The following is a 27831-nucleotide window of genomic DNA, read 5'->3' as shown; positions in this document are numbered from 1 at the left end:
GAGCGACGCTGAGCTCCACGGGTCCCGACGCTATCGGCACATGCGCGACGGCCCTGTTCTCTCTTCCTCCGCCTCCCCTGGCTTCCGCCGTCCGCGGAGCCGCCGCCACCGCTGCCGAGGAGTCAGGAAGTTCAACATGGCCGCCGCGGAGGCGCCGTCGCTGCGGGAACAGCCGGAGTAAGTAATACGGGGGCGCGGAGGGCCTGCGCTGGGGGCCGGCCGAGAGGGGACGGGCCGAGCGCCGCCCGGGCGGGCGAGCGGGCGGGAAAGTTCGCGGCCCAGCGGTCGCGGCCAAACTTTGCCTCCCGCGCGGCACCTTGGGGGCGCGGGAGGGCGGCCTCGGCGCTCCGCCCGCCCGGAGGCCCTTGCTGTCGGGTCGAGGGCGGCCGGGGCCCGCGGCGGCGTTGCCCCGGGAGGCGAGGGCGCGAGCGGCCTCTACGGGTCCCGAGCGCGAGGCCGCGGCGCGGGCGCGCCTGCCCGCCTCTGAGGCGACGAGCGGGTCTTCCGGAGCAGCCCGGGCGGCGCGGCCCGCGCGGCGGCGATCCCCGAGCGCTCTTTTCCGCAGGCGGCTCCCGCGCCGCCGCCGGTGTCAGCCTTCGGGGCTGGGGGCCGGGAGCAGAGGGGCGCCGGGCGCGCCCTCCTTCACCGCCCGGAGCCGCGGTTGGCGGCCGGCGGGTGCTCCCTCCTTCCCGCCCGGTGCTCTCGGCCCCAGCGTCCCCTCGGTGTTTTCTCCTTCTCTGCCTAGCGCAGCTGGTGTGCCAGCTCGCAAACTCGAGGCAAAGTAAGACCAAGTTCTCGGTTCTGAGACCTAGGGTTTTTGGCCCGAGTTTACAGCGCTTCTCTGGGAGCCCCAGTGGAATAAAGAGTGGGAACGGTCAGCTCCTTGCAAACCCGAGCGGTTCGTGTCTGTAGTCAAGCTAACGTAAGCATCGATGCGGCCGAGTGGACGCATCCTCGCGTACTCTGCTAGGGTAACCCTTCCCTTACTGAGAGCAGTGTGTTGTGTTTTCCGTGTGTTTGCTGGGAAAGCTCAGGAACCTAGAAGAGAAAACGGATTTTAAGACAGTATTCTTGTAGCGCCTTTTTTTTTTTTTTTTTTTTGCTTGCATCCTCATTATCTGATTTGTTTCCAGCTGTCTTGAGAAGAAGGTAGAGATAGTCTCCCGGCAACTTTGGACTGACCAGAGGAGAAATCTTTGCACCTCCCCGGCCGGCTCATCGCTTCACCGCCGTGCATCCAGTGCCGGACTGCGTGGGGATTTGCTTTGCTAGGCAGAGAGTTACCGGGAGATTTCGTTTAGGGCCTCTGAAAGCTGCTGTGTTATCTCCACAGCTTGACTTAAAAGAGGGCACGTGGGTTCTGAAGTACACCTGCCTCTCTCTCTGTTTTTCAGAGTTCACAGTGAGGCCTTGTTTCGGGCTTCATGAGAAGATCCTATGAAAATCTTAGGCTATGCAGCTGATTTTTCTAGCAACCTGTTTAAATTTCTGTAGTATTATGTCCATTACTTTGATTTCAGGGACGGTTTAGATTCCTTGTCAAGAAGGATGCAGCCATGTTTATACTCAAATAACACTAGCTTTCATCGTATTTATTTCGGCTCCTGCAATGTGAGTGGCACTGAGGTGGTCTTTATTGTGCCTCCGCTCACACACACATGCACACACGCACACACACTTGGTGCGCAGAGTATTCTGTCTATATATAGTGTCCCACCTTCACTTATTTGAAACGTTTTAGTGTAGAAAATGACAGTTTAGTAGGAAAGCAAGTACCATGTTGGCTGCCCACAGTGAATGCTGAAATGTAATGTCTGAGTAGGTTATTTTCGAAGACACAGCGAGGAGTTCACAGTTACGTGGAATCTCCTCCAAGTGGAATATTTTGAAAAAGTTAAAGCTCCCTGAATGCTTTTCAGTGGCTTTTAAGTTTGTCGATGTCTTTAGCTCAGTCTTTTTTCATAGTTTCAAGCATTTAAATTTTTATATGCATTGACTTCCTTGAACATACCCAGACCAGGTACTGAGCAAATCCGACCTCATTCAGTCTTTATGACAACCCTGTGGAGGCGGTCCTGACACTCCCCACATTGTACAGTTGAGAAACTGGAAGTACAGAGAAATTGAGTTAGCTTGCCCAGGGTCACACTAACCCTGTAGGGTTTATACCCGGGCAGCCCCGCTGTGAAGCCCTGCTCTGTGCTCTGGTCTCTCACTCTATGTTGTGGTTCCTTTTGTTTAAAATATTACTAGCCTTTAACATTTGAAATAATTTTTATTTCCAGTATCCCAGAAAGGTTCATTTTTATGATATGACAGTTCCAACTCTTTGGAATTTAATAGCCCATTTGGAAGGAGTGAGGGTGGAATGGCTCCTTTTGAGACTGGTTGGTCTTTTGAATCCATCCTTATTTTTGCATCTGCATTAATTCTGTATTAAAGGAGTCTCACTTGTCAGAGAAACAGGCTTAGTTATAATTATTTTTCTTGTCGAAAGCAGTGGCATTCACTTCGTTCCCATTGCCCCCAGCTCCAAAGCATGAATTGAATGCCTCCCATATAAGATGTTTTTAGAAATATTCTTAAATATATATATATATGTGTGTGTGTGTGTGTGAAGAGGGAAGTTAAAATAATACTAGTGGTTGGTAATTGGTCGCTTTATTTTAAAGTTGTTCCATGGCTATTTTTATTGTGCCAGATGCCCCAAGACTCTGGGTTGTTTGAAGGATGAAATAAACTAACCTATGAGTAAATACTGTTTGACACTACCATGCTGTCTGCACTCCGAATGCAGCTTTCCTTCCAAATGAGATTTGGAGGATGTTACTCAGCTCTCAGTAAGTACTGGTTATGACAAACCTGTTGTAGACCAGTTTGGTATAGAAATATACCTACTAAATGTGTAGTGTTAGATTGCAAAATGTAAATCGTCCGAGAAGGTGGTCAGGTTCCTTTACAAGAAACCTTTTCCTAAAGTTTTAGAAGAAAGTTGTTAATGAGCCTAAATTAAGTGACCTAGCACAAGTGTGCTCATTATATGCGACATGGGTGCCATTGAGGGGCTGAGTTCAAGTTTTCCTCGTGTGCCTAGTCAGACTTCAGTTATTTTCTTTGAAATTTGCTTTAAGAGATCAACAGAAGAGGCTGGAGGTCTGCTCTCTGCCTAACTCCAATGTAGGAGAACTCGAGTTAAGGTTAAGCTAGCTGGCCCTAAGGCACTCAGGTGGCATTTTATTAGTAACCTAGTCATTTCTTTAGTTAACATTCATTAAGTTACAATGAAAACTGGGATTGCTCCTGGGAATGGCTGCAGTGACTTTGGGCACCGTGATGTTGATCCTGATTCTCAGAAACATTAGATGATAGGTTTTCTTTTGAAGGAAATCCCTCTGAAGGTAAACCCTTCAGTATTTGGATTTGAAATGCCTTGGGAAACTTGTAAATTATAAGTAGCATTGGAAAAGGGTTAGAAGAGCAGATTTTTCTGTGGGGAGATGATTAAATTTAAATCATTTGAGGGTATTGTGGTCAAGAAATAGGCGTATGCGCTGGAGTGTAAGTGAGCCAAAAACAAAGTGTTCCCCTTCAAGAGCTGAGCGTGTGCACAGACGGCATAGACCAGCGTGGCCAGCGATGCTGCTGCATACATTGTTGTTCAGTTGCTCAGTCGTGTCCGACTCTTCTGTGACCCCGTGGCCCGCCAGGCTCCTCTGTCCATGAGATTCTCCAGGCAAGAAGACTGGAGCAGGTTGCCATGCCCTCCTCCAGGGGATCGTCCCAGCCCAGGGATTGAGCCCACATCTCTTGCATCTCCTGCATTGGCAGATGATTCTTTAGCACTGAGCCACCTGTTGTTACTCTGCGAACCATTCCCTTGACACAGAAGTACTTACTGAGTACCCACTCAGGGTTAAATCATCTCTGGGCCTCGGGGATGGAGCAGTGAGCTAAACAGATTAAGATCCTGCTCCACAGGGCTTATGTTATAATAGGAGGAACAAACAGGAGTTGTGCTAGGTGGAGGACAGTGCAGGGGAGAGAGGGAATGTGTTTGTAGTAGGGTGGGGGTTGTAGTTAAGTGAGCTAGTCAGGGAAACTTGACTGAGAAAGTGGAACTTGAGCCAAGACCTGAGGTAGATGAGGGGCCGGGCAGTGTATACTTCCCGGGGGAGCGCCCAGGCCCTTACGTGCTGGGGAGGAGAGCCGTGGGGTTGGAGGGAGCAGGCTCCACTGAAGGGAGGCTGGGCTGATGCTACAGGTTTTGTGGAGGGTTCAGGTTTTCACTCTGAATGAGGCAGGAAGCAGTAATCAGCTTTCTCTCGGGGTTGACAGTGACCTGGTGTTTTAAAAGCATCTTCAAGCAGAAGCGAGAGCTCTGACGTCCACTGTAGCACCAGCCTTCCCACCAGCTGGGTGTGCCCATGCCCTCGGATGAGTCCTGTCTGCCTCCTTGAGTGTGATGTCACCTCTGTCGTGGGGACACAGGCAGAGACAGCGCTTCTTGAGCACTTGAGTGACTGCTTTTATGTGTATGAACTCGTTGCAGTGACATACCTGTGGTTGGTCAGAAGTGTTACTTGCCCAGCTTTTACAGTGGGGAACACTGGAGTGGCTTGTCTGAGGGCACACTGCGGGTATCTGTTGCACACGGCGTTGGAGCAAGGAGGTTTGATCAGGACCCTTGCTCTTTAAAGTCACATTCTGAGTGTCCGTGGGCAGCTCCCCAGCACCACGGGGAGTAAATTTGCCCAGTGTCTGAACAGTAAGCACGACAGACTTTGGGCACGAGATTTGTGCTGGGCCTTACGAGCTGTGCGTGTTAACTGTGTGGTCCTCGCCGTGTGCTCGGAGGTAGGTACTGTTCTTTCTCACAAGCTCACGCTCAGTAAGGCCACGCAGCTAGTCAGTAGTGGGACCGGGACTTGAACCTCTGGAGACTTCACCACCCAGCTGTCCGTTTTCTGGGGCGTTCTTAGAGGGTCTTTAGATTGAGTTCTAGCTTACTGAGTAGAATTTTGTACTTTGGGCACTTAGATTTTTATATTCCTGAAAATCATTCTCAACCTTCATAAAGGTCCTCCCTGCCTATCTCTCTATCTTGATTTAGCCTAGTTCTATTTATCCCACACTTTCCCCCTGTAAGTCAAGGTTCAGGAAAATGGACTTATACCCCACCTTCTGGATTGTGGGATGGGAGAGTCTAGGAAAGGGAGACGGTTACCTGTATGAGGTTGTAGCCTATACAACGAACACAGTTGAAATGCCTTTGTATCTTCACCTTAAATCTGTGATGTCCCCCCGCCTCCTTGATAGAGCCATGTTGTTGGGTATTTTTTAATATACAAAGATACTACGCTGTCTTTTTCCAAGTCTTTGAGAAATTTTAATGATCCCAGAACACTATTTCTCCTGTGTCCTCTTATACTCCGTTAGAGAGGAGTCAGGCCAGACTGAGACCTGACTCAGCTGAACACACAGCTTGCTCTGCAGCTCGATAGTACTTTCTCCTTCCCCATAGTCCACAGTGCCAGAAAAGGGCGTTGGCAGTGTGACACCCCAAACCCCCAGTTCCTGCCGTGTGGTGGCTGTGTGTTCTCCACGCCCCTCACCACTGTGAGCCAGGATCTTTTCAGGTGTCCTCCACTGTGTCGTGCCCCTGCCCTCCAAGTTTACTGAAGACCGAGACCAGGCTGGGGGACCGTCCGTCGAGCAGCCCGACCTTGCGGTTCCTGAGCCTCCCCACTGTCTCAGCTGTGTGCTCCCAGAATCCTCTGCTGTATTTTTCCATCTCCTGGAATCGGTCCACCTGAGAGCTTAGCTTCCATTAGACCAGTCTCTTCCCCAAGTTTGACACCCTGGCAACATTGATCTTTTTTTCCTTCTTCTAAAATACCCCTTAACCTTTCTGGTAAATGTCATACTCATTCTTCAGGTCAATGTTACTCAGCCTGTTTTTTAATCCAAATAAATACCTTGTTGATAAACTTCTCTCCCCCAAAGTCCCTGCTGAACAAATCGCTTGGGTTTTTCTGTGATCCACAAGATACCTTCCTTGAGTGTTTCAGAATGTTTTAAAGTGATCCGTCAGCGTTCCCATAATGCCCTTACTCAGGTCTTATCGTTGCAGTTCTCCAGTGAGGCATGTGATTCTTTTCCACTGGAAGTTTTCCTTAAGAGAAGCAAGAAATTTTATTTTCTGCTGCCTGACTTAATGCCTACGTTGTGTGTAGGTGATTTTCTTTTAAATGTTAAAAGAGATTGAATAGACCCATTAATTCTTGACTTGCAGGAGTTCTTTGTAGTATATGGTGCAAACATTAAACTTACTATTAAAACATTAAACTTATTAAAAGTATAGGAGTATATAATTTGGAGGACTTGAGCAAATTAATCCATATTGTTCCAACCGGATGTCAGGAGGAGGATCACCTGCTTTTGGTGACCCTGGAGCCTCAGCCTTGAGGATGCGGCTGGTCAGGGTCAGGAGCAGACGGTGTCCGTGGTGGGAGCCCAGGGCGGGATGGCACAGCGATCTCATCACGCTGCCCAGAGAGAGGGGGGCACACGGTGGCTAAAATGCCGCTTACAGGCCCAATATTGGCTCTAGAGATTTAAGTGTGTGTGTGAGAGATATGTGTGTGTGTGATATATGCGTGTGTGTGATATATGCGTGTGTGTGTGTTTCCGAATTTCAGGTGGGGAAAGTGATTAGTGTCCCGATGGATGTTATTACTAATATTTTATGGAAAAAGAATGGGCAGGTTCCTTTAGTGTGGAGTGGTATGGGAAATGCTGGTTTAAAAACCACGTTTCTGAGTGACTGTTTAAGAAAGTCAGTGTTAACTTACTGCAAAAACTACTAGTTTGAATTTCCTTTTTTACAAAGTATAATTACGTTAACCTCCCCTATTATGTATTTCCTTTAATACTTTCAGTATGTGAGTTCAACCATTAGAAACAGAGTTAAATCCCTGTTCAGCTCAGTTCTTGCCCTATACCTTTGAAATAAAATATTTCAGTGGCTAACTTCATGTATCACATCGAGATATATTTTATCATTGCTGTTTTTTTACGACTGAATGCTCCATAAGTAATGTGTCTTTTAAATGTGTTTGATACGTTTATAGGATGGAAGATGCTAATTCTGAAAAGAGTGTTAATGAAGAAAACGGAGAAGTCTCGGAAGACCAGTCTCAAAATAAGCACAGTCGTCACAAGAAAAAGAAGCATAAACACAGAAGCAAACACAAGAAGCACAAGCATTCCTCGGAAGAAGACAAGGACAGAAAGCATAAGCACAAGCACAAACATAAGAAACACAAAAGGAAGGAGGTCGCCGACGCTTCTGACAAGGAAGGTATGTCTCCAGCAAAAAGAACTAAACTTGATGATTTAGCTCTGCTGGAAGACTTGGAGAAGCAGAGAGCCTTGATTAAAGCTGAACTCGATAACGAGTTAATGGAAGGAAAGGTCCAGTCTGGGATGGGGCTCATATTACAAGGTTATGAGTCCGGCTCTGAAGAAGAGGGGGAGATTCATGAAAAGGCAAGAAATGGAAATAGGTCTAGTACTAGATCTTCAAGTACGAAGGGCAAACTTGAACTTGTGGACAATAAAAATAGTACAAAAAAGCGAAGCAAAAGCAGATCCAAAGAACGGACTAGACACAGGTCTGATAAAAAGAAGAGTAAGGGAGGTGTTGAAATAGTTAAAGAGAAGGCAACAAGGAGCAAGTCAAAGGAGAGGAAAAAGTCAAAAAGCCCCTCCAAAAGAAGTAAGTCCCAAGATGAAGCCAGAAAGTCGAAGTCACCCACCCTCAGACGGCGCTCTCAAGAGAAAGTTGGGAAGGCCAGATCTCCTGTCGACGACAAGGCTAAAGTCGAAGACAAAAGTAAGGCAAAGGACAGGAAGAAATCCCCTGTTATAAACGAAAGTAGAAGTCGTGATCGAGGCAAGAAATCTAGATCCCCAGTCGACTTGAGAGGCAAATCCAAAGACAGACGGTCACGGTCCAAAGAGAGGAAATCGAAACGGCCTGAAGCCGACAAAGAGAAGAAGCCGGTCAAGTCTCCCTCTAAAGACGCTTCCTCTGGGAAGGAAAACAGGTCACCCAGCAGAAGACCTGGTCGCAGTCCCAAAAGAAGAAGTCTGTCTCCGAAACAGCGGGACAAGTCCAGAAGAAGTCGATCCCCACTCGTGAATGACAGGAGGTCTAAACAGAGCAAGTCACCTTCTCGAACCCTGTCGCCTGGCAGGAGAGCCAAGAGCCGGTCCTTGGAAAGAAAACGCAGGGAGCCCGAAAGGAGACGCCTCTCTTCTCCAAGGTAACTTGATTTCAGAGTCGTAGTGGTTCCTACCATTGCAGCAGATTTCAGTGGAGAAGCTAAAGCTTGTGGACAATAAAAACAGAGGTGATACGAGTTTTTAGTGTTCGATACAATCCTGTCCTGTCTGCTGACTGTGTCACTGTTTGCTTCTGTCAGTGTCTTGACTGTAGGTGGCTTTTAAATGTTGAACTTACTTTTTTTTTAAAGTTCTTAATTTAGTATCTCGTGCAGAATCGCACCTTTAAATCCAAGAAATTTGGTTGATAAGTCTGAGTCTATGCATTTTATGGGAAAGGTGTTAGTTTCTAGAGCAGGGATTGTTTTTTGAATAGTGTGGGCTGGAACTTTTAAAAATGGAGGTATCAGTTTAAGGGTTGTGACCTGTCCATTCTTTTGAATTGGTGTGATTTTGAATCATAACAATATATTTGGAACTACAGTTGGTTTTCTTGGTCCCCAAAATACAATTGAAAATGGGAAATTTTTTTGTTATTAACTCATATACCTGTAGTCTTATTGTAAAATGATTTTTTTTAATCAGTCATAATAAAAATCATTCATATTTACATAATACATTTGATCCACCAATTCTTGGCTCATAATTTCATGAATTCCTAGCCATCTACTGTGTATAGGTATAAATATGAATTGATGTTGAAGTTTAAATTATCCTGTGTGTTGAGAAGCTTCAAGAATGCAATTCTCATTAAGAGCTCCTGTTGATTCTTTACTTCTAAATGATGGAATGGTCCCCTGCCTGTAGCTCTGCATGGAGACAGTGTTAGTATCTTAACATCTTCTCTTAAGGATCCTGTTCTCTTTCAGTTGCTTTCAGTTTGAAAAGGAAATTCTTACGAGTTCTTTAAGGGACTAGAGTTGAATATTTGAAACGAGTTTTTAGTGTTAGTTTACAGAAGAAATGCATGAAATTAAAGAGACGTTTAAATCCTGCAGGAAACCTGTAAACTCACTCTTCCCATCCCTCGTCTGCCGCCACTCCTGAGACAGCAGTTTCTCTTCAGCCCCTTCTCTATGCACATGCTACTTCTTAAAAATAGGGTTCATACCATTCATGTTAGCCGTGGTTTTCTTTTCTCATCAAATACTGAGTGGCAGTATATAAGGGGTGTTTGTTACGTAAGAGCAACATGATACTTCACTTTGTGGATATATCATAATGTATTCAACTTCCTTTGTTGAGACTGATGAAAATTGATGTTGGTTCCAGTTTTTCACAGTTGTGTGCAGAGATATCCATTGAGTCTGTGTAAAGCTTCTTTTAGGGTAGTTTCATAGAAGTGGAATTACACAGTCTGAGATTACGTATATTTACATTTCAGAAAGACACTGCCATATTTCCTTCCAGATAAGTTATACCAGTATTTACTTCCATGACACGGTGGACTGGCATTTTTTCTTAACTCTTACCTAAAGTTCCGCTCTTCTAAGGTTGATGTTGATTGTAAAGGGGTTTTATTCTTAATTGATTCATTAAAAATAAGGCTCTTGATTGCAAAAAGAAGTGTCGACAATTTAGAAAGAAATCAGTGCTCAAACCAAGGGAATGGAATATTATTCCTTATATGGGCAAGTTTTATCTGAAATGAGAAAAAGATAAACAATATGAATAATCTTTACTAATTCTTCAAATTGTGAGACCAGAGGAAATAGACTTTCTCTTGTGTGTCGACAATTACACCAAAATGTTATTGTTGTCACCTGAATTTTTGTTACAAAACATTATTCTGTGTTTGCAATCTTTAGGTTACTGTGCCCTTTCTTAAAGTGCCTTTACATGTAGGAGAAATTCGCTTATTCTGATTTGATCTATTCTTCTCTGAACCTGTGTCTGGTCCCCTTAAGAACACGACCTCGAGATGACATCCTCAGCAGGCGGGAAAGGTCCAAGGACGCCAGCCCGATCAGCAGGTGGTCTCCAGCTCGCAGACGGGCCAGCAGATCTCCTGTTAGGAGGAGGTCTCGTTCCCCTCTCAGACGGAGCCGGTCTCCCAGAAGAAGAAGCAGGTCTCCTCGGAGAAGGTAAAGCCTCCCCTTTGGTCCATCAGACCGGAGCTTTTGAAGCTCAGTGGGTGGCTTTCCTTAACAGCTGTTTTCTCTGAGAAACTAGCTGTGGTGCCATGCAGTCTTCTGTCCCCAGCGTGCAATATTTCACACACACAGATTGTTGAGTTTGCTTTAAACTTAAATCTGTTCATTAAAACATTTCCGCTGGCCCCTTAAAGACTTTATTTTTAGAACAGTTTTGGATTTATAACAAAATCAAGCTTTTGAAAAGTACGGAGAGTTCCTGTAACATCCGTGCCCCAGCACACTCAGAGCTCCCTAACTTCAATTGACCTTTTCTATATATTATATATATCTCTCTGTTCTCCTCAAACAGGGACAGAGGTCGGAGGAGCAGGTCACGCCTGAGAAGGCGGTCTCGATCACGGGGTGGTCGTAGACGTAGGAGCAGAAGCAAAGTAAAGGAAGACAGATTTAAAGGAAGTCTTTCTGAAGGAATGAAGGTCGAGCAGGAATCTTCATCTGATGACAAGTAAGGATGGAACTTTCCTATAACTTCCTTTTTGCAAATTAGACAAAGATGGTGTGACTTGAAAGTCTTTAATTTCCATCTATAATTTTGATCACAGCTAGTGATGACTTTAAGCTTAAGGATCTGTCTTTTGTCTCCAGTCTTTGTGCAGTGAGATAGGTGAGGAGAAGAAGGAGACGTTGAAGGTTAAGTTGACTTGCTGGGATTCCAAACCAGGACGGGTTAAAAGCAAGGACAGAGTGAGGTGGCTTAGGGCTTCTGTTCACTTACTGATGACCCACATTTTCCAGCCTTTATTTTTTGAAATGTATGCAAGTTAACAGTTGTGGACTCTCTAAGGATGTCTGGAATTAACATGTATGGATGTAACTTTTCCTAAGCCTTGAAGACTTCGATGTTGAGGAGGAAGATGAAGAAGCCTTGATAGAACAGAGAAGAATACAAAGACAGGCCATCGTTCAGGTATTGATTTTAGTAACATTTTGATCAACAGTCCTTAAATAACCACTATTGAAACAAAATTAAGGGTTTTTACTTTAACAATTAAGTGTTGGTAGAGCACTTGAATAGGTCATGAAAAAAAGATAGTTTCTTAATAAAATTGAAATAGTTATCTTTTTTGTATACATAGGATTCCCATATAAAGCCCTTTTGTAAGACAAAATTTGGAGTGTGCTTTCTTGGAAGAATTTCCTTTAGCATAAAAATTGTATATATTATAGCCTGTTATATGTGAGAAAGATTTTTCTTTAACGCCTAGTAAAAATGGTAGATTTTCTAATACAGACGTGCATGTTTAAATGGAACGTCTCAAAAAATTTAAGACTCCTGGAAAGACGAGTGATGCAGGAGTTGGGCGGGAAAGGGTGTCACGTAGGCCTCAAGACGGTGAGCTGTGCAGAAGGCTGCCGGCTCTCCTTGGCTGTCCTGAGAGAGGAGGCCTGCCACGCGGCCCTGCGAGCATGGCTGTCCTCATAAAGTGCCTTCTCTCACCATCATGTGATGGGAGGTGAGGGTGGAGTTGAGAGAACAATTCTGGAAGACACGAAAGATGCTTGGGTGCTGTAAGGAGGAAGCAGACAGGGAAAGGGTAGGTGTAGCAGCCTGTGTGAACTTGCAGCAACCCCAGCATCTCAGAGCAGAGGGCAGAACTGGAATTCCAGAGTACTTGGGGCGTAACTGGAATTCCAGAGGCGACTTTCCCCCTGGGGCATTGCGGAAACTGGTACTGAGCAGTTACTGGGCACCCCTGAAGACTTGGTTGAATCTTTTTCTGTTCTTACCCAGGTCCACAATCCCTTATCTCCAACCTTTTGGGCCAGATGTGCTTCAGAACTGAGAAATATGTGAGTTTTAGAAGGTAATGTGGTGCATACATGTATCTTACTTAGCCCCTGAGTGGGGGCGAGCACAGCACCCCATTATCAGACACTGGGAGCGTTCTGCTGTGAGACACCTCGTGTTCACACTGGGAACACTCAGAGAGTCCCGTCTTGAGGTCAGATTCTGCCACCTAATGAACGTGCACCAAACGTAGAAAGCCTCCCACGGTTCTGTGGGTCTGGAATCACATATAAGGGATTGTGGATCTGATTCAGCTGAGGCATCAGTACCTTTATTTATTTTTTTTTTAGCATTATTTGACACTCAGGTTTTCAGTGCAGCTCCCCCGATTGGTGACGATGATGCTCTGTGTTGTCGCTACAGAAATACAAGTACCTTGCTGACGACAGCAACCTGTCGGTGCCGTCCGAGCCCAGCAGCCCACAGAGCAGCACCCGCTCCCGCTCCCCGTCTCCTGATGACATCCTGGAGCGCGTGGCTGCCGATGTCAAGGAGTATGAGCGCGAGAACGTCGACACGTTTGAGGCCTCCGTCAAAGCCAAGCATAATCTGATGGCTGTTGAACAGAATAATGGTGAGTGAGTTAGATTTCTGTAACTATGCTTTTCTCCCCCGGGTTGTTAGCTCCGTCACTTCACCCAGAGGTTATTTGCAGCAGGGGAAAGGAAGGGGACGAGGAATGCCGTGTTCAGAATACCCCAGTGAGTGTCCCCGTAACCGCAGCTGGAGCTCACACTCGGTCCACCACACGTGTTCAGTACCTTTGGTTCTGCTTGCTAGAATATTTGAAAGCAAAGCCATGATTAATTTCACCTGGGAAAAATCCAGTTTGTATCTCTGATAAGGTTTCTAAAAAACACATTACTTACACTTGGTAAAATTGACGATTTTTAAATATCTCATGTCTATAGTTCATTGGTTTGAATCAAAATCCAGATATAGGGTTTAACCTTTTGAGGTATGAATTGGCAATTTAAAGAGGAGCTTTCCTGATGGTATATAATTGTTACTTGTGTGTGCTCAGTCATGTCCAACCCTTTGCAACCCCGTGGACTGTAGCCCACCAGGCTCTTCTGTTCATGGGATTCTGCAGGCAAGAATACTGGAGCGAGTGGTCCATTCCTCCTCCAGGGGATCCTCCAAACCCAGAGATCGAATTCCAGTCTCCTGCATTGGCAGGTGGTTTCTTTAACCCCTGAGCCACCTGGCAAGCCCAGTTGTTGCTTAGTTATTAGCATAGTTCAATGTTAGTGAAAGTATCAATATTAGGTTTTTTAATTTTCTGAAATGCATTCTCAGTAAAAAGTGGATAGCTTTATTTTATCTTGGGTTATGAAGTGATACTAAGTTGGGTTTTAATGAAAAGCTGATACACAAGAGGGAAAGTCTGAATTGCTGTCAGTGATTTTCCATTGGTGTGTTATTTGTGTTCAGTTTGTATCTCTCCATTTTCCAAATACTAGTGCTAATTTCCATTCAGGTTCATCTCAGAAGAAGCTGTTGGCACCTGATATGTTTACAGAATCTGATGATATGTTTGCTGCCTATTTTGATGTGAGTATTTTTAGTCATAAGAACAACTGTTAAAATCAGTACATACAGCAAATACATATTTGGGTGGTATGCACATACCTAGCGAGAAAAGAAGAATCAGGGCTTCGTAAAAGTTAAATACAGAATGACTTAAATGTGTAGTTATTTTCTTTTTAAACAGCTCCTTTCTGGGATTTACAGACGTCTGTGTGTGTTGTGGTTAGTGGGGGACCAGGTGACATGAGTAATTTTCAGGCCTTCCACTCAGGGCTTCTGTATTGGGAACCTAGGATTTGGAGCTTAATGGAATTCATTGAAGAACCGGGAATGTTATAAGGACTGGGTTAAGAAATTTTTTCTTTTAAACATTTTATCAGTTTTTTTCCTTGAGAAATGGTCTCAAAAGTAGCAGACCATTTCCATCATAAATCAGGGGACATGAGAAACATGGAAGCTTTGGTGACGGGAAGTGGGGGTGCACGCGTGCAGAGAGCACACAGCAGGGGCATTAAAAGTGGACAGGGGACCAGCAGTGTCCGGGACCCTGCAGACACCACGACCGGCTTCAGCAGCAAGTCGCGTCTCCAGTGTGAGCCACGCGCACGGGAGACGGGTTAGGAGAGGATGACGTGATTCTGAGGCAGCTTCCCTTGCCTGGGTGTGAAGGGTTTTCCGGGTGTCCTGCGAGTGATGAGTAAGGAAAACGTCTTCAGAAGCACCGGGCGCTCCTGTAGTGCAGCCAGTGACGCTCCTTGTGGAGCTGGGGAGAGACCGGGGTGTCACATGAACAGGGCAGTAGGAGAAATGTGAAGATAACGTGAATTTTTTCCCTGAGCAGTACTGTGATACAGGAGACTCAGGAATCGTGTTTCTGTTGCGTTGCATTTACGTGAGTCATAGTAAGAGTTTATTTAACTTGGCATGAAATCTTCTTGTCAGAGTTTAAAGGAAGTGCTTTAAATGTCTGCCTAAATTGGGGGTAAATAGCTCATGTTACTCCCTTAATTTCAGAGTGCGCGTCTGCGGGCTGCTGGCATTGGGAAAGATTTCAAAGAGAATCCCAACCTCAGGGATAACTGGACTGATGCAGAAGGCTATTACCGTAAGTTCACAGTCCTTCCTCATTTCAGAGTTTATCATAGTGCTTTGTAAAATCGTGTGGCTCGAGGCTTCCCACGTGGGGGGACTCTGGAGGTCATATCCCAGTGCCGTCACTTGCGAGTGTGGCACCGCCGGCAGCTGTGTGTGCCCGAGCCGCCGCCCAGAAGCCTCGCAGACTGGAGTGCAGCGCGACCCAACGTGCGCCTTAAGTCTGTTCAGTTACTTTCAGGCCCCAGGTAATCCTCCCGGGGGGGTGGGCGGTGCCAGTCACGCCGGACTGCAGCGACCACGGCACTGCCTCCTCGGGGTTGGGGGCGTCAGCAGTTGCCGGGTGCTCCCTGAAACTTCTGTAGCGCTTGGAGGCCTGCAGCTTCTGGCGTGCAGTGTGGAGGCAGGGCCTTGGGACTCTGGTGTCCAGGAAGCCACGCACACTGGAGCGATTGGGCGCGTTCCTAACACGCTGTGTTTCCTGCCTTCTGATTTCTGGTGTGTCCATTAATGTATCACGGTCAGAATTCTGATGTTTTAGTTTACCTTTTTAGGTGTGAACATAGGTGAAGTCTTGGATAAGCGTTACAACGTGTACGGCTACACGGGTCAAGGTGTGTTCAGTAACGTGGTCCGAGCCAGGGATAACGCGAGGGCCAACCAGGAGGTGGCCGTGAAGATCATCAGGAACAACGAGCTCATGTGAGTTCAGGGAGCTGCGGAACCAGCCCAACACAGGCGTTCACACACAAGCGTGTTTTAAACAGTGACAGCAGTCTGTGTAGGACAGCTTGGGGCTTATGAAACGGCAGAGCAGCTCTTTGTGGGTATTTAATTTACAGTCACGTGTTGTTACATGTGACACCTTGGAACTGTCGACTGATTGTATTCAGTTCGTTTCAGTACCTACAGTGTGATTGTATTCAGTTCGTTTCAGTACCTACAGTGTGAACTGTCCGCTTAGACCCCCTCCTCTCTGCCCTTGTCTTACGGCTGATCTTGACTGTGACTGTCATAACCCCGAGACCAGAGGTGCAAATTCGAAGGGTCGTGTTGCTTGGCTGTCACCGAGCATATGGCCTGCGAAAGGTGACAACTCAGGTCTAGGAATCCTTTGTGTCTTTTATCTGTTGCCTTTTCTCTCTACGAACAATGAGGTCATTGCCATACTGCTTTAACACAATCTATGCCACACTCTGGAGAAGGCAGTGGCACCCCACTCCAGTACTCTTGGCTGGAAAATCCTGTGGATGGAGGAACCTGGTAGGCTTCTGTCCATGGGGTCGCTAAGAGTCGGACGCGAGTGAGCGACCTCACTTTCACTTTTCACTTTCATGCATCGGAGAAGGAAATGTAAACCCACTCCAGTGTTCTTGCCTGGAGAATCCCAGGGACAGGGGAGCCTGGTGGGCTGCTGTCGATGGGGTTGCACAGAGTCGGACACGACTGAAGCGACTTAGCAACAGCAGCATTCCACACACTGAACTGCATTAAAGTCAACTTAGCGTTGGTTTAGAAGCACTAGAAGTGTCAAGATTTATGCTGAGGTCCTGGGCTGCCCTGGGCTTAGAAGGTTAGTTCGATGGAAATCCAGACACTAGCTTTAAAATATGGCTTATTGTCAAATTGTAACTAGAATTTTGGAGGATGATATTTGCATCGAAGCATCTTGAGATAAAATGTGCCAGGTTGATTTCCCTCCAAGCAAGGTGGGTCTGTTGCTCGGTGTTTCTGTTTTGTTCACTGATTATTTTGGAAATTAGCTCCATGAAAACAGTATTTGGCCAAGTGGGAAGTATTGCGTGAATGACGTGGAGACTTGTCCTTCCTCAACAGATTGTTTATTAGTACCTAAAAAAAAACTTAACACATCGCTAAATAAATATATAAAATAAATACACATTATTTACTTTTCCTAAATTCTTGGTGTATCCAGTTTTGACCTAATTTTCTTTTCGTTTCAGGCAAAAAACTGGCTTAAAAGAATTAGAATTCTTGAAAAAACTTAATGACGCTGATCCTGATGACAAGTTTCATTGTTTGCGACTCTTCAGACATTTTTATCACAAACAGCATCTGTGCCTGGTGTTTGAGCCTCTAAGGTACGACGCCTGAACCTGGACGTCATGACCCTGGAAACTCGGCTTCCCCGTCTCGCATCCTCAGTTCAGATAAATGCTGTGACCAGTTTTCTGGGTGTTTGATGTGGTTTTCCAGTTGGCTCTGGCTTTTGTCTTTTAACTATTGGTGAAAAGGTAGCTTCTTGGCGGTTGTTACCGTGTGGACGGTAGTTGGCTGTGTGCTGTGTGCCACGCGCCCACCTCGTGTGGCCTTGAGCTCAGCCGAGAGCTCCCTGAGAGTTAGATACTACAACGAGAGATTAAGCCGGGATGAGCAGGGACGGGAGTCATGGAGTCATGGAGTAGGACTGTGATTCCAGCCTTCAAATCCATGTCTTCGTGTTCCTGCCCATTCTAGGTCAGTGGGGATTTTACCCCTGCGTATCTTCCCTTCTCTTCATTTGGAAAACTGTTGTGTACACACGGTTCATACGCTCTCGTTTCAGTGTGGCATAATTTATCAGAGATTTGGGCAGTGGGCGGGAGGATTCCTCAACAGTGTTTTCATTGTATCTCATACTCTGAATTGATTTTACTTCATGCTTGAAAATGTTTTTGCTTTTTTAAATTTTCATTTTTACCTCTGATTTTGTTTTTTTTTCTTTCCTACAAGTATGAATTTACGAGAGGTGCTAAAAAAATACGGTAAGGACGTTGGCCTTCACATTAAGGCTGTCCGATCCTACAGTCAGCAGCTGTTCTTGGCTCTGAAACTCCTTAAAAGATGCAATATCCTCCATGCAGATATCAAGCCAGACAATATCCTGGTAAGTCAGTGATCAGACGGCCTTGTTCATCTGTACAGCTCCTTCTGTAACGTGATTACCACTGTCTTGTAGAAATTACATCTTCCAAGAGTCATTCCGTGTATTAATTACCCATTACAAATGACTTCACCAGTTTTTCACTCTTTGGAAATTGGGCCATGAAGTGTTATAGTGAAATATATGAAGAGAGAGGAAGTAGGCTGCTGTCCCGGCCTCCTCCGGTTGATGGATGGGTTTCGAGCCCACCAGACCCTGAGAGTCCTTGGGTGCGCGATGACGGGTTTCCTCTCTGTCTGAGCAGCAGTGCTGCAGGTTGGGCCTGCTGTGTAAGGCGTGCTCACCAAAGTGAGGCAGTCCTTTGTTCTCTAGCTTCATGGCGTGAGGGACGTTTAAGGGAGTCACCCCCTCTGAAGTGGACGCGTGGAGTTGAGTTTAGGGTGCCCAGGAATGATCTTCGTCCTTTGTTCTTTACCGGGGAAGCCCAGGCGTGGTTGGGCCTGGTGTGGAAGGCATGCCTCTCCCAGCGCGTGGCTGCTGCTGTGGAGGTCAGGTTTCCCGGTGTGTCTGTTTCTGAAGCCTCATCCCAGTGGGGTGCTTGGTCCGCACACACCCCTTGCGTCCCCAGCCTTTCCTCAGCCCTGGTCATGCTGTCAAGAGCCGAGGGCGTGTTCACGGGTGGGGAATCTGCCCGTAGCACGTTCCACGTGTTTAAAGAAAGATCCCTTTAAAGTGTGTTTCAAACTCCTTATCACTTAACACTTGGTTCAGATTTCCGTTGTTCTTTTTAAATATCTTAGACCATTTTCTTCCAGACTCCCACATTATCGAGGCTTTCCATTTTGTTAAGTTTGGTCTGAGTTTATAAGGTACTGCATTTCTAAGGTAACTTGGGGTTTGAGGCGATGAGTGTTCTCAGTGAAATGGTAGGCACAGTATGAGTTGTAGTCTTGCCTGATCAACTTCATAATTGACTTTTACCCCAGTTTTCTTCTCTTTTTTTGAATTACAAAATACACCATCCATACCAGAGAATGTATCAACTACGTGCCGGTCAGAAGTAATCACACAGTGAACAGCATCTTTGTAACCACTTTGAGGTTAAATAATGACATTTGCCATTGTCTCAGAACCACTTGTCTTTAAACCTTCATTCATCTTTGAGTTAGTGCTTAACTAGTATAGGTTTTCACGTGGATTTCAGACAGTTTGGCATTCTTCCTAAGAAAGGAGGAAATAAATATCAGAGACCAAGTGGAGCTGCTTGTTAACGAAAACCCCAAGCTTTTAGCCCAGCATTTCAACTGTCAGTCTGACAGAGTAGTGTGCTAGGCTCCCTGAGGGCCAGCGGATGAGGGCTGCCCGGGTGTAGGTCCCCAGTTGCTGGTAAAGACCCTCCATCCACCCAGCATCCCCTGAAAGTGGCCCTGGGGTTTTTGTCTGTGATTGTTGAAACTGCATCCTTAAGTAGCTGAATGCAGTTTATGCGTAAGAACGTTGAAGCACTTTGCGTTTGAAGATCTCTTTTTTCCCGATTTCTCCAGGTGGAGCCTGGTGCTTGACCGTTGCTGTTGCTCTCTTAGTTCTGTGGACGTCGCCTGTAGTGGCCAGTCCACCATAGCCTGGGAATGGCCCGGGGGTGTTTGTTTAAAGTGCTGGGTTTCTGTGGGGTGGGACCAAGAGGCCAAGTTCAAGTCCCAACTCGGAATTTGTGTGTGTCTCTTTTGAAGGGGGGAAGGGACTCTGGAATGTGACTTATCTCCACTTGTTAACCCCGAGCATGCTTCTGACTCACGATGGCAGCAGGCATGGGAGCACCTCCAGCCTTTCTCAGCAGATGTCACTGTTACTGTGTATGTGGAAGTATTTGCAAAGGGAAGGAAACCGATGACTAATAGAGTGCTCATGTTTATCAGTTTTGCCAGATATATTTAACATTTTCTTGACTAATACTTTCTTTATACTTAAGGGATTTAATTTTTTTCAAGACATAAGTGCTAAGTTTGGGATGGTCTAACAGCTTCAGATGAAGAATGTTTCTATTCTGTTTTTGTCCAATTTAATCTGAATCCTTCTGCTTTCATTGCCATCATAATTTTCTGGCAAACGAAAGTTAAGTCCGATCTCTTTTCAATGACCGTCTTCATGTTCCTTTAAGTAATAACTTGACTGTGTTTGGGTTTTCTGGGGGGTTTTAGAAGATCCTTGGCTTCAGTGCTTTCTCTCACTACTCCAACCTTTTCTAAATAGCATTGGTTAGAATCAAATTCACTTGGTATTATCCCTTATTTCCTCGTTAAAGAAAGTTCTTTAGTTAGAATACTATAGCTCTTAATTATTCATAATTAAGAAATTGAATTATAATTAGGAAAGGAATTTTTAAATGAGTGACTTTTGTTCTCAGTATTGGAAATAACTTCTCAAAGCCAATTATTTTTATGATTATGTCTTTATTCCTGGCCTGAGTCAAACTTCCCCGATAAAATGTTTTGCAGGTTAATGAATCAAAAACTATATTAAAGCTCTGCGACTTTGGGTCAGCCTCACATGTTGCAGATAACGACATAACGCCTTACCTTGTCAGTAGGTTTTACCGCGCTCCTGAGATCAGTAAGTTTCCTCCAGAGCTCCTTGACCTGGGCCGTCATGGGCGGGGGGAGCCCCCGGTTCACTGGGCACCGTTTCCTGCTGCACTTGAGCAGCCGCTCGAGTCGTTGCCAAGGAAGGCAGCCCTGTGTCCTCCTCAGGTGGGGTGATGGTAGTTAGCTGTGGCAGAAGTCACAAACGGGCACGGAAGGCCTCAGATTTAGAAGACTGCTGCATTACTCCGGCCTGGTCGTCACGTCCTGTTCACGGCTTGTCTGGGACCTGTGCGGTTTTCTCCTCTTTCGCTTTGGCGGAGGCCAGTCAGCCCCTCCACAAAAGGGGAAATGAAGAGAGAGAAGAAACACCTGCGTTTCTTGCCTCTTCAGTTCCTCCCCAGGGCCTCATTTGTTAAGGTTTTTAAGAGTCCCTGTTAAGAATTGGTGGGAAGGCACATGAGACTCATGCTGAAGTGTGAATATTGAGGTAATGGTTATATCGTCCCAGTTAAATTAATGCCCCTCTTGATGGAAGTAAATGGAAATAAATAGTAGTTGGTTGATAGTATTCTTGTATATTAAAACTATATTATGTTTTCAGTTATAGGTAAAAGCTATGATTATGGTATAGACATGTGGTCTGTAGGTTGCACCTTATATGAACTCTATACTGGAAAAATTTTATTTCCTGGCAAAACCAATAACCATATGTTGAAGCTCGCCATGGATCTCAAAGGAAAGATGCCAAATAAGGTAGGATGTTTGGGTGAGCTTGTTTTTACGGTTTTAGCCCTATCATCCTGTAGATTTGTGGGTGGCTGACGCTCACCCTGGTGAGTGTACACCAGTTTCTGAGAGGCAGGGAGCTGGCTACCCTGATTCCTGAGCTCTTTTCAGTTAGTGGGGCTAAGCAGCCAAGAGCTCCCATTTCAGAATGGGAGAATCCCATCTTCCTTTTCCTATCTGAAGGCTGTCCTTGTGCGTTTCTTTCCCCTCCTGAATTAAGCAGCAGGGTGTGTAGGGTGGGGCTGCGTTGCAGGGGGAGAGGGCGTGGCTGTTCCCACTTACCCATAGCCTTCCCTTGTCCTGCTGACTGCCCCTGGGTGACACACGCCCACCCTGGTGACTGTGCGGCGAGACCCAGATGCTGGTAGGTTAGACGGACCTGGTCATCGGAGAACCACAGGGGCTATAGGAAGCGGGACTTGAGGGCACTCGGCTTATTAAAGGTTGGACGCTGCTGGGCAAAGGAAAAGGTGCCGAGAAAAGCCACATGAAATGACATCTTTTTAGGTTCTATTCAGATTCTCTTCTGTTGAACTTGTTTAGACCAAGACAGAGATTAGTTTTGTTGGTTTTTGCTTTAATGAGGTCTGACCTGGTGTCATTTCAGGGCTGTTACTAGAACATAATGTTTTAAATGTCCTGAGGTTTCTCAACCTGCCAGGAGACAAGGCCCCGCGTGTGTAATGTTCTCCTGTCTAAGGACAGCTGGTTTAAGTCTTTGTTTAGTCTTCAGTTTTGAATAATGAAAGTACAACTTGATATTGTAATGGGTTTATTTAACTCACTGCCTGGGAAAATTAATTTCATGTTATTAAGTAGTTTTAGGTACAACATTTATATTTTTTCCAAATATGTTACTTTCTCAAGAGCAAGGAATCTGAGATCATTTTCAAATAAGTAAGCAAACCCAGAGAGACTAAATAGTAATATTTGTGTGACTTATATATTAGGTTATCGGTAGATCAGACTGTTTTGTAAGAGCTCAAAATCCAACTTTTGTTTTATTGCCAGATGATTCGGAAAGGCGTATTTAAAGACCAACATTTTGATCAAAACCTCAACTTCATGTACATAGAAGTTGATAAAGTGACCGAGAGGGTAAGTGTCCTCTAGGTGTGCTACATTAAATGATTGTCTTACAGCTCATGGATGGATTGAGTGTTGGATGGTCTAGGAGCTGTGAATATTTTAAAACACATCTATTCCTGTTCCTGTTGGCCAGTTTCTGAAATAAGACACATCAGGTGATGAAAAGATGTAAAAAAGTTTGCCTAGCATGAGTTTATTTTATCATATTTAGGCCTTTTTCTCTTTCCTTGGATCACTTTCTTGGTCTGGCTTCGCATTCAGCTTCCCTGCTGCTTCCAGATCTAAAAACAAATCTGATCGTGTTAGTCTCCCTGATTAAAAATTCTTCCCTGGCGCCTCTTACCTATAAAATACTGTACTTAATTCCTCAGAGAGCCTGCTGTCCCCCATGGGGGACGTCCCCCTTCTTGCGACTCCGTGGACCAGCCGCTCCGCGCCTGGCGGTAGGCCAGTGGGCGTGCGCTGTTGCAGACCCCATGCCTGTGTTCACGCACCAGCTGTAATTTTGAATTCTCATAGAATTCCTGTCTGTTCTTACTCTGATCTTTTTATAAAATTACAGAACCATGTTTAAAAAAGCCATCATGGCTAACTTGGGGTTGACCTTTTTTCATTTACGTTTTTAGGTTATATGTGTCTAGTAATTTATTTAGAGATACACATTTAAAAAATTATTTGTAGGAGAAAGTTACTGTCATGAGCACCATTAATCCAACTAAGGACCTGTTGGCTGACTTGATTGGGTGCCAGCGACTTCCTGAAGACCAGCGTAAGAAAGTGCACCAGCTGAAGGACTTGCTGGACCAGATCCTGATGCTGGACCCCGCTAAACGGATTAGCATCAACCAGGCCCTGCAGCATGCCTTCATCCAGGAGAAGATTTAAATGAGATGAAGAAGCTCCAAGGGTTTGAGTAATTAAATACAAAGACTGAAGAAATTTCACAGCAGTTTATTAATGTATATAAACTTATAAATATTTCTCCAGCAAATTTGAGGAAGCATGATATATTTGAATTAACACCAAGGGTGATATTTCTTTTAGAAATGGTAGTTAATCTGTTTTGTGTCTTATGTGAAATCTCACTGTAGAACTGTTTTAATCGCCAAGACTGCACAGAATTACAGTGCTAATGTAAATGGTTGCAGTTCACATAAAAGACAAAAGCATCTGTTAAAAAATGAGTAGGAATATGGGTGGTTGATTTATTTTAGCAAACTTGGCTTCATTGTGGTCTTCAGATCAATGGCCAGCGTAAATGCTGTTTATATTCACGTTTTCCTAGGTGTGTGTGTGCAGGCCACAGCAGCATGCCCTGGGCGTAGTCAGTGCCGAAGGGGCCTGTTCCTTCTTGAGCCTGCCTGCAGGGACGGTCTCCTCTTTTAAAGCAGGTTGTGTACAGCATTCAGTACACTGAAGGTAAGCTGAACCATCAACATCACCGGTGTGTAAGATGTTATTTTACTGGAAGAGTTGACAAAGGAGGGGCGTTAGCGTTGTGGCAGGATTCCCCGCATGTGTGAGAGCTGATCTTGTTTCTTCTCTGGCGTCACAGCTGTGGGTAGGCACAGTTTCTGTTCTGTTCATCACATTGCGATTGGAGGAGAACGCGCTTGATGGGTAGAGCGCCTTCAGTGTACTGTTTCTTAGTAACTTTCGTTTTTTTAAATCAACTTGCTATAGACTTTATACACATTTTGTTAAATACAGTTCCTAGTGACAGAAACAGTGCGTAGTTTCCTTTACTGATAACACATGTTGAGGCCTAATTCTGGAAGTCCTCATATTTAAAAGTTAGATAGACAATGTAATGAAATTTTTAACTATTTGTATGTCATTTTGAAAGTGTATGCTTTATGGTAAAAAGTGTTTTTCATTTGTTCATTGTTTTCATTATTTGTGATCATGTTGTCTTTCAATACAGGCATAAACCTTCCACTCTTGAACAAAGCAGCTGCTTTTTAAAAGCGGTAATTGCTTCTTTACCTTTTATTTCTTTTGTAAAATGAAGCTTTTCTTTAAGGATGTGACTTTAAAGTGTTGTCTACTGCATAAAACAGTTGACCCTCACTTACTGTAAAGTGAAGATTGTTCTGCTGCATGTGGCGTGGACCATGCAGATTTCTGTATGTTCTCAGTATGCATCACTAGATAATAAAGTCTTTTGTGAACAAGGCATTGGTAGCCATTTTTAAAAGTTTCTGTCTGCAGTGCTGGTAAGTCAGGTAAACCACGTAGAATGAAAAGCAACCTTGCGTTTCTTCCTTTGATTCTTTAACTGAAAGAATTACTCGTTAAAGGTGTAAGCTAACCAGAAATGTGTAATTTTATTAATAATTAGGATCCTAATTATTTCATCAAAAAATTCTACCAGTATTGTCAGCTTTCAGTGTAGTGAGGTAGTTCCTGTAGGTCATGGGGTAGAGTCCAGGATTTAACTAATGTTTCTGCTGTTTTCTCACTTTTCCTTCTGATGGTGCGGAAAGAGAACAGGAGACGGGGCACAGGCCACTCACCGCCTTCTCCAGGGTCTGATTTGCTGAGACACCCGCTGCACCTTCTTAACAAGGTTATTTCTGACAGCATGTGTAGATAAACATTTAGCAACAGTTTAAATCAAAATCATGTCAATCAGTTTGGTTTTGCAACACAAAGGAATTAGTAATTTTTTTTAACATAGTAGCAGAGAATTTCAGAAATGTAATCTTTTCTGTTTGGGTGGTAAAATTAATGCTTGTCTCCCTGAGGAGTGTGGAAAGTAATCACATTTTTAGAGGTTAACATAATATTTTTAAATTGTAAATGGGATTTTTTTATTCACCCAGGCACCTAATTACAACAAGCATGCACATTTTGGTGCATTCAAGAATGGAAAATCAGAGTAGCAGCATCCTTCTGGTGGGTTTTGCTCCATTTAAAGGCATGAAATGACCTGCAGCCAGGAAGGTGCAGATGCTATCCTAGGCCAGCTCTGACTCTGCCCCCCTCTCCTTGTGGTGCAGCCGTGAACCACGTGAACGCCAGGCGTGCTCGTCCTCGGGCGGTGAGGCCTTGTAAGCAAGGCCCACAGGTGCAGCTCTCCTGCCTGAACTAAGCGTAGCAATTCCCCACCAGGCAGCTCTGGCGGTCACACACGTGCTGCACAGTGGGGTGTGTCCTACTGATTGCCACTCAGAATAGTTACTCTGGTGTGTTTCTGGTGATTTTTCACGGCCTCGTTTTGTACACTTATTTAAGTAAGTTAACTCCCGCTAGAAAGTTCGTCTTTTGCCTTCACGACTGTTGCGCGTTCTGTAAACAAACAAAGTCGCTTGTTGCCTGTTCTTTGTGTTGTAGGTGCGGCTCAGTGGAAGATGATGGCTCCAGAAGACATGAGCTAAGGTTCTGTCCCATAAAAGAGTTGAGAACAAAGAGCCCTCCGTTTAATTTCTGTCTGGTGGTTCAGTTTTCAGCATGATGATTTAGGGTGCATTGCCCTTTGGTACTGAGAGTAGTGCTCCCGTGCTCATTGTAAAGTGCTCACTCATCACGCTTCCTGCCCCTGCCCCTTCCCTCCCCCGGAGTGAAAAGAGGCGTCAGACCTAGCAGTGTTAGTGGTGTGGACACGGAGATCCCGCCTAGCACATGGCTGTCAGAATCGGACCAAGAACATCCATCCAGAGGCAGTCTTCCGCCGCAGGGGGTCGTGTCTTCTTGGTGGATCGATGCCCAGGGATAGGAACAAGCCCTCAGCGCTGCTCAGCTCCCGGGGTGCCCACCTCTGCGGCTCACCCGTGGGGTCTGCCTAGCCAGTGCTGTCGAGGTCTTAGAATAGGCCACATACCCAGAGCACAGCCGTGGTCCTCCTCGAGGGGAGCGCGAGGGGTGTTCCCTAGGTCTCTGGTGTTCTGGGCTCAACACTCTCTGTTTGCCTCCATGAGCAGTCTTGATCTTCGCACACGGGGTGGTATTGGATCCCGTGGTCTCTGAGGCAGAGACCCAGAGCTCTGTGAGCCTGCAGGGTGGGGCAGGTGGTGCGCAGTCCCCAGCAGGCGGGCGAGCCCGTGTCGGCCGCTCTGCCATTTCTCTCAGGAAGGTTTTGCTTTATTTCACTTTGTGGCAAAAATGGTATCAAGTGATTGTGAGACTTGAGGGTCTGTAAGTCCTAGAACGTGACCCACAGAGCATAGTTTTCTCTGTAGCTGGGGGAATGGTTGAGCCTACACATCTTAGGATCATTGTTCAGGTAGACCTGTTGTCCTCCAAGGTTAAATAAACCTTAAGACCTTCCCAGCATGAGTTCACCCTCAGTTCTTATTAATAGCATCCTTCTCCTTTATTCCCCAATGCCTGTTTCGTTCCACTCTTTTTCGCAGAGTAATTTTTGTGTTTAGAAAGAAAGCCACTTTTTTTAATCACCGTAATTACCACTTTCTTTCCCTAAGACGTACCCGGGACTTGTCTTTGGTGTGTGGTGGAGGCAGTGAGACGTGCCTTGTCCTTGGGTGCACGCCGCCTCCTCTCCACCTGTAGTTGATCGTGGTTTCATAGTGGAACTCTAGCTAGCTGGGGAGAAAGAGAGTCTCTGCAGCAGGAATCCCGTGTCTTCAGATGCAGGTCAAACCATTAAGGAATTCCCGGAATTCCCATCTAAATACTGAGACAGGAAGGAAGCCAGATGGCTAACGCACAGTCACTGTCAGTTAGGGCAGCGTTAGAAATCGAGCTTCCTGAAGTGTTTTCTTCGTAGCGTCCTAGTTCAGACGTGAATTTTTATAGCAGCGTTCATTACAAATTCATTTGTTTTTTATGTCCGTTAATGTGCACCAATTTCACTTTTAAAATGCTTTCCAGTTACTTTGATAGATTTCATCATCGTGGCATCTTTTTCTCCTTCCACGTGTAGGGTAAGGGACTGTTCTGAAGAATCTTTCCGTTTAGTGATCAAGATACGGAAGCTGACCTCTGAAAATATTCAATATGTATCCTAATTTTCCCAGTGTCCTTTGAGTTGTAACTTGCATTTCAGCAGCAATGTTCCTAATTGACCTACTAGGAAAATGTAATAAACATGCCTCTTGTTACCCTGCTGCCTCCTGATGTCTCCTTGCCTGCGTTTCGTGTCTGACATGTAAAGTGAGGACCGCCGTTTCTAACCTCCTGTCTCCCACTGATCTTCAGAGACGGGCTTGTCACAGAGCCCAGCAGACGTTCCTGTCCCCCTCGTCCAACTCCCTCTCCTTGTCTTCCCGAAAGACGGGCTTCACGTTGTCAGTGCACACCACACCCCCGGTGCCTGTGCCTCTGAGAAGCGGGAATGCGGATGGTCTGTCGTGAACTTAGCCCAGGGCACCCTCTCTACCCTCCGTCTCCCTCCTGCTCTCCTTGATCCATTTCCTGGATTTGCAGGCTCTTGATTATATGAGAGAAAAGGTTTCCTACTCACTCCGCAGATTAGGTAAGGGAAGAACAGAGAGGTCAAGGAACCTGCCTGAGGAGTCAGAACTGTTAGCGGAGCCTGGGTCCCCATGCAGACGGCTGGCAGTGGGGCCAGTGCTCGCAGCTGCTGCGGGAACCTCACGAGCCTGTGTGGAGGCTGAACTCCACGTCTTACTTAGCCGGAGACCTTAAAGGGTGTCTGCGACGTGCCAGGCAACG

At 45.6% G+C, this 27831-nt stretch overlaps 1 protein-coding gene across 47 annotated transcripts; it reads left to right on the top strand.

Annotated features, from left to right (window-relative positions):
* On the top strand, positions 1 to 27257 carry PRP4K (pre-mRNA processing factor kinase PRP4K). Of its 47 annotated transcripts, none has more exons than XR_015152859.1 (21): positions 1 to 177; positions 7131 to 8327; positions 10194 to 10370; positions 10732 to 10887; positions 11268 to 11349; positions 12595 to 12805; positions 13712 to 13785; positions 14776 to 14866; positions 15408 to 15555; positions 16818 to 16955; positions 17587 to 17740; positions 20233 to 20347; positions 20921 to 21072; positions 22117 to 22203; positions 22876 to 23153; positions 23480 to 23613; positions 24119 to 24164; positions 24688 to 24763; positions 25020 to 25092; positions 25531 to 25575; positions 27080 to 27257. XR_015152859.1 is itself a non-coding variant. In XM_086370923.1 (16 exons), exons 2-16 carry the CDS (start codon positions 2824 to 2826, stop codon positions 23077 to 23079), a joined length of 3003 nt encoding a protein of 1000 aa, XP_086227049.1. In that variant the 5' UTR covers positions 1 to 177; positions 2702 to 2823; the 3' UTR covers positions 23080 to 27257. The 47 variants fall into 47 exon arrangements, 4 of the variants coding, with proteins under 4 accessions (XP_086227049.1, XP_086227051.1, XP_086227048.1 ...); XR_015152856.1 differs by having other exon boundaries at positions 24681 to 24763; XR_015152858.1 differs by lacking the exon at positions 25020 to 25092.
* The last annotated feature ends 574 nt before the right edge of the window (positions 27258 to 27831 follow it).

The sequence above is a fragment of the Bos grunniens genome, chromosome 23 (genome assembly GCF_055505025.1).
Source record: "Bos grunniens cultivar Pamir isolate PY7600 chromosome 23, Bosgru_T2T1.0, whole genome shotgun sequence".
Taxonomy (NCBI): domain Eukaryota; kingdom Metazoa; phylum Chordata; class Mammalia; order Artiodactyla; family Bovidae; genus Bos; species Bos grunniens.
Note: the sequence above shows the minus strand (reverse complement) of the source record. Positions and strands in the feature narration are given on the sequence as shown.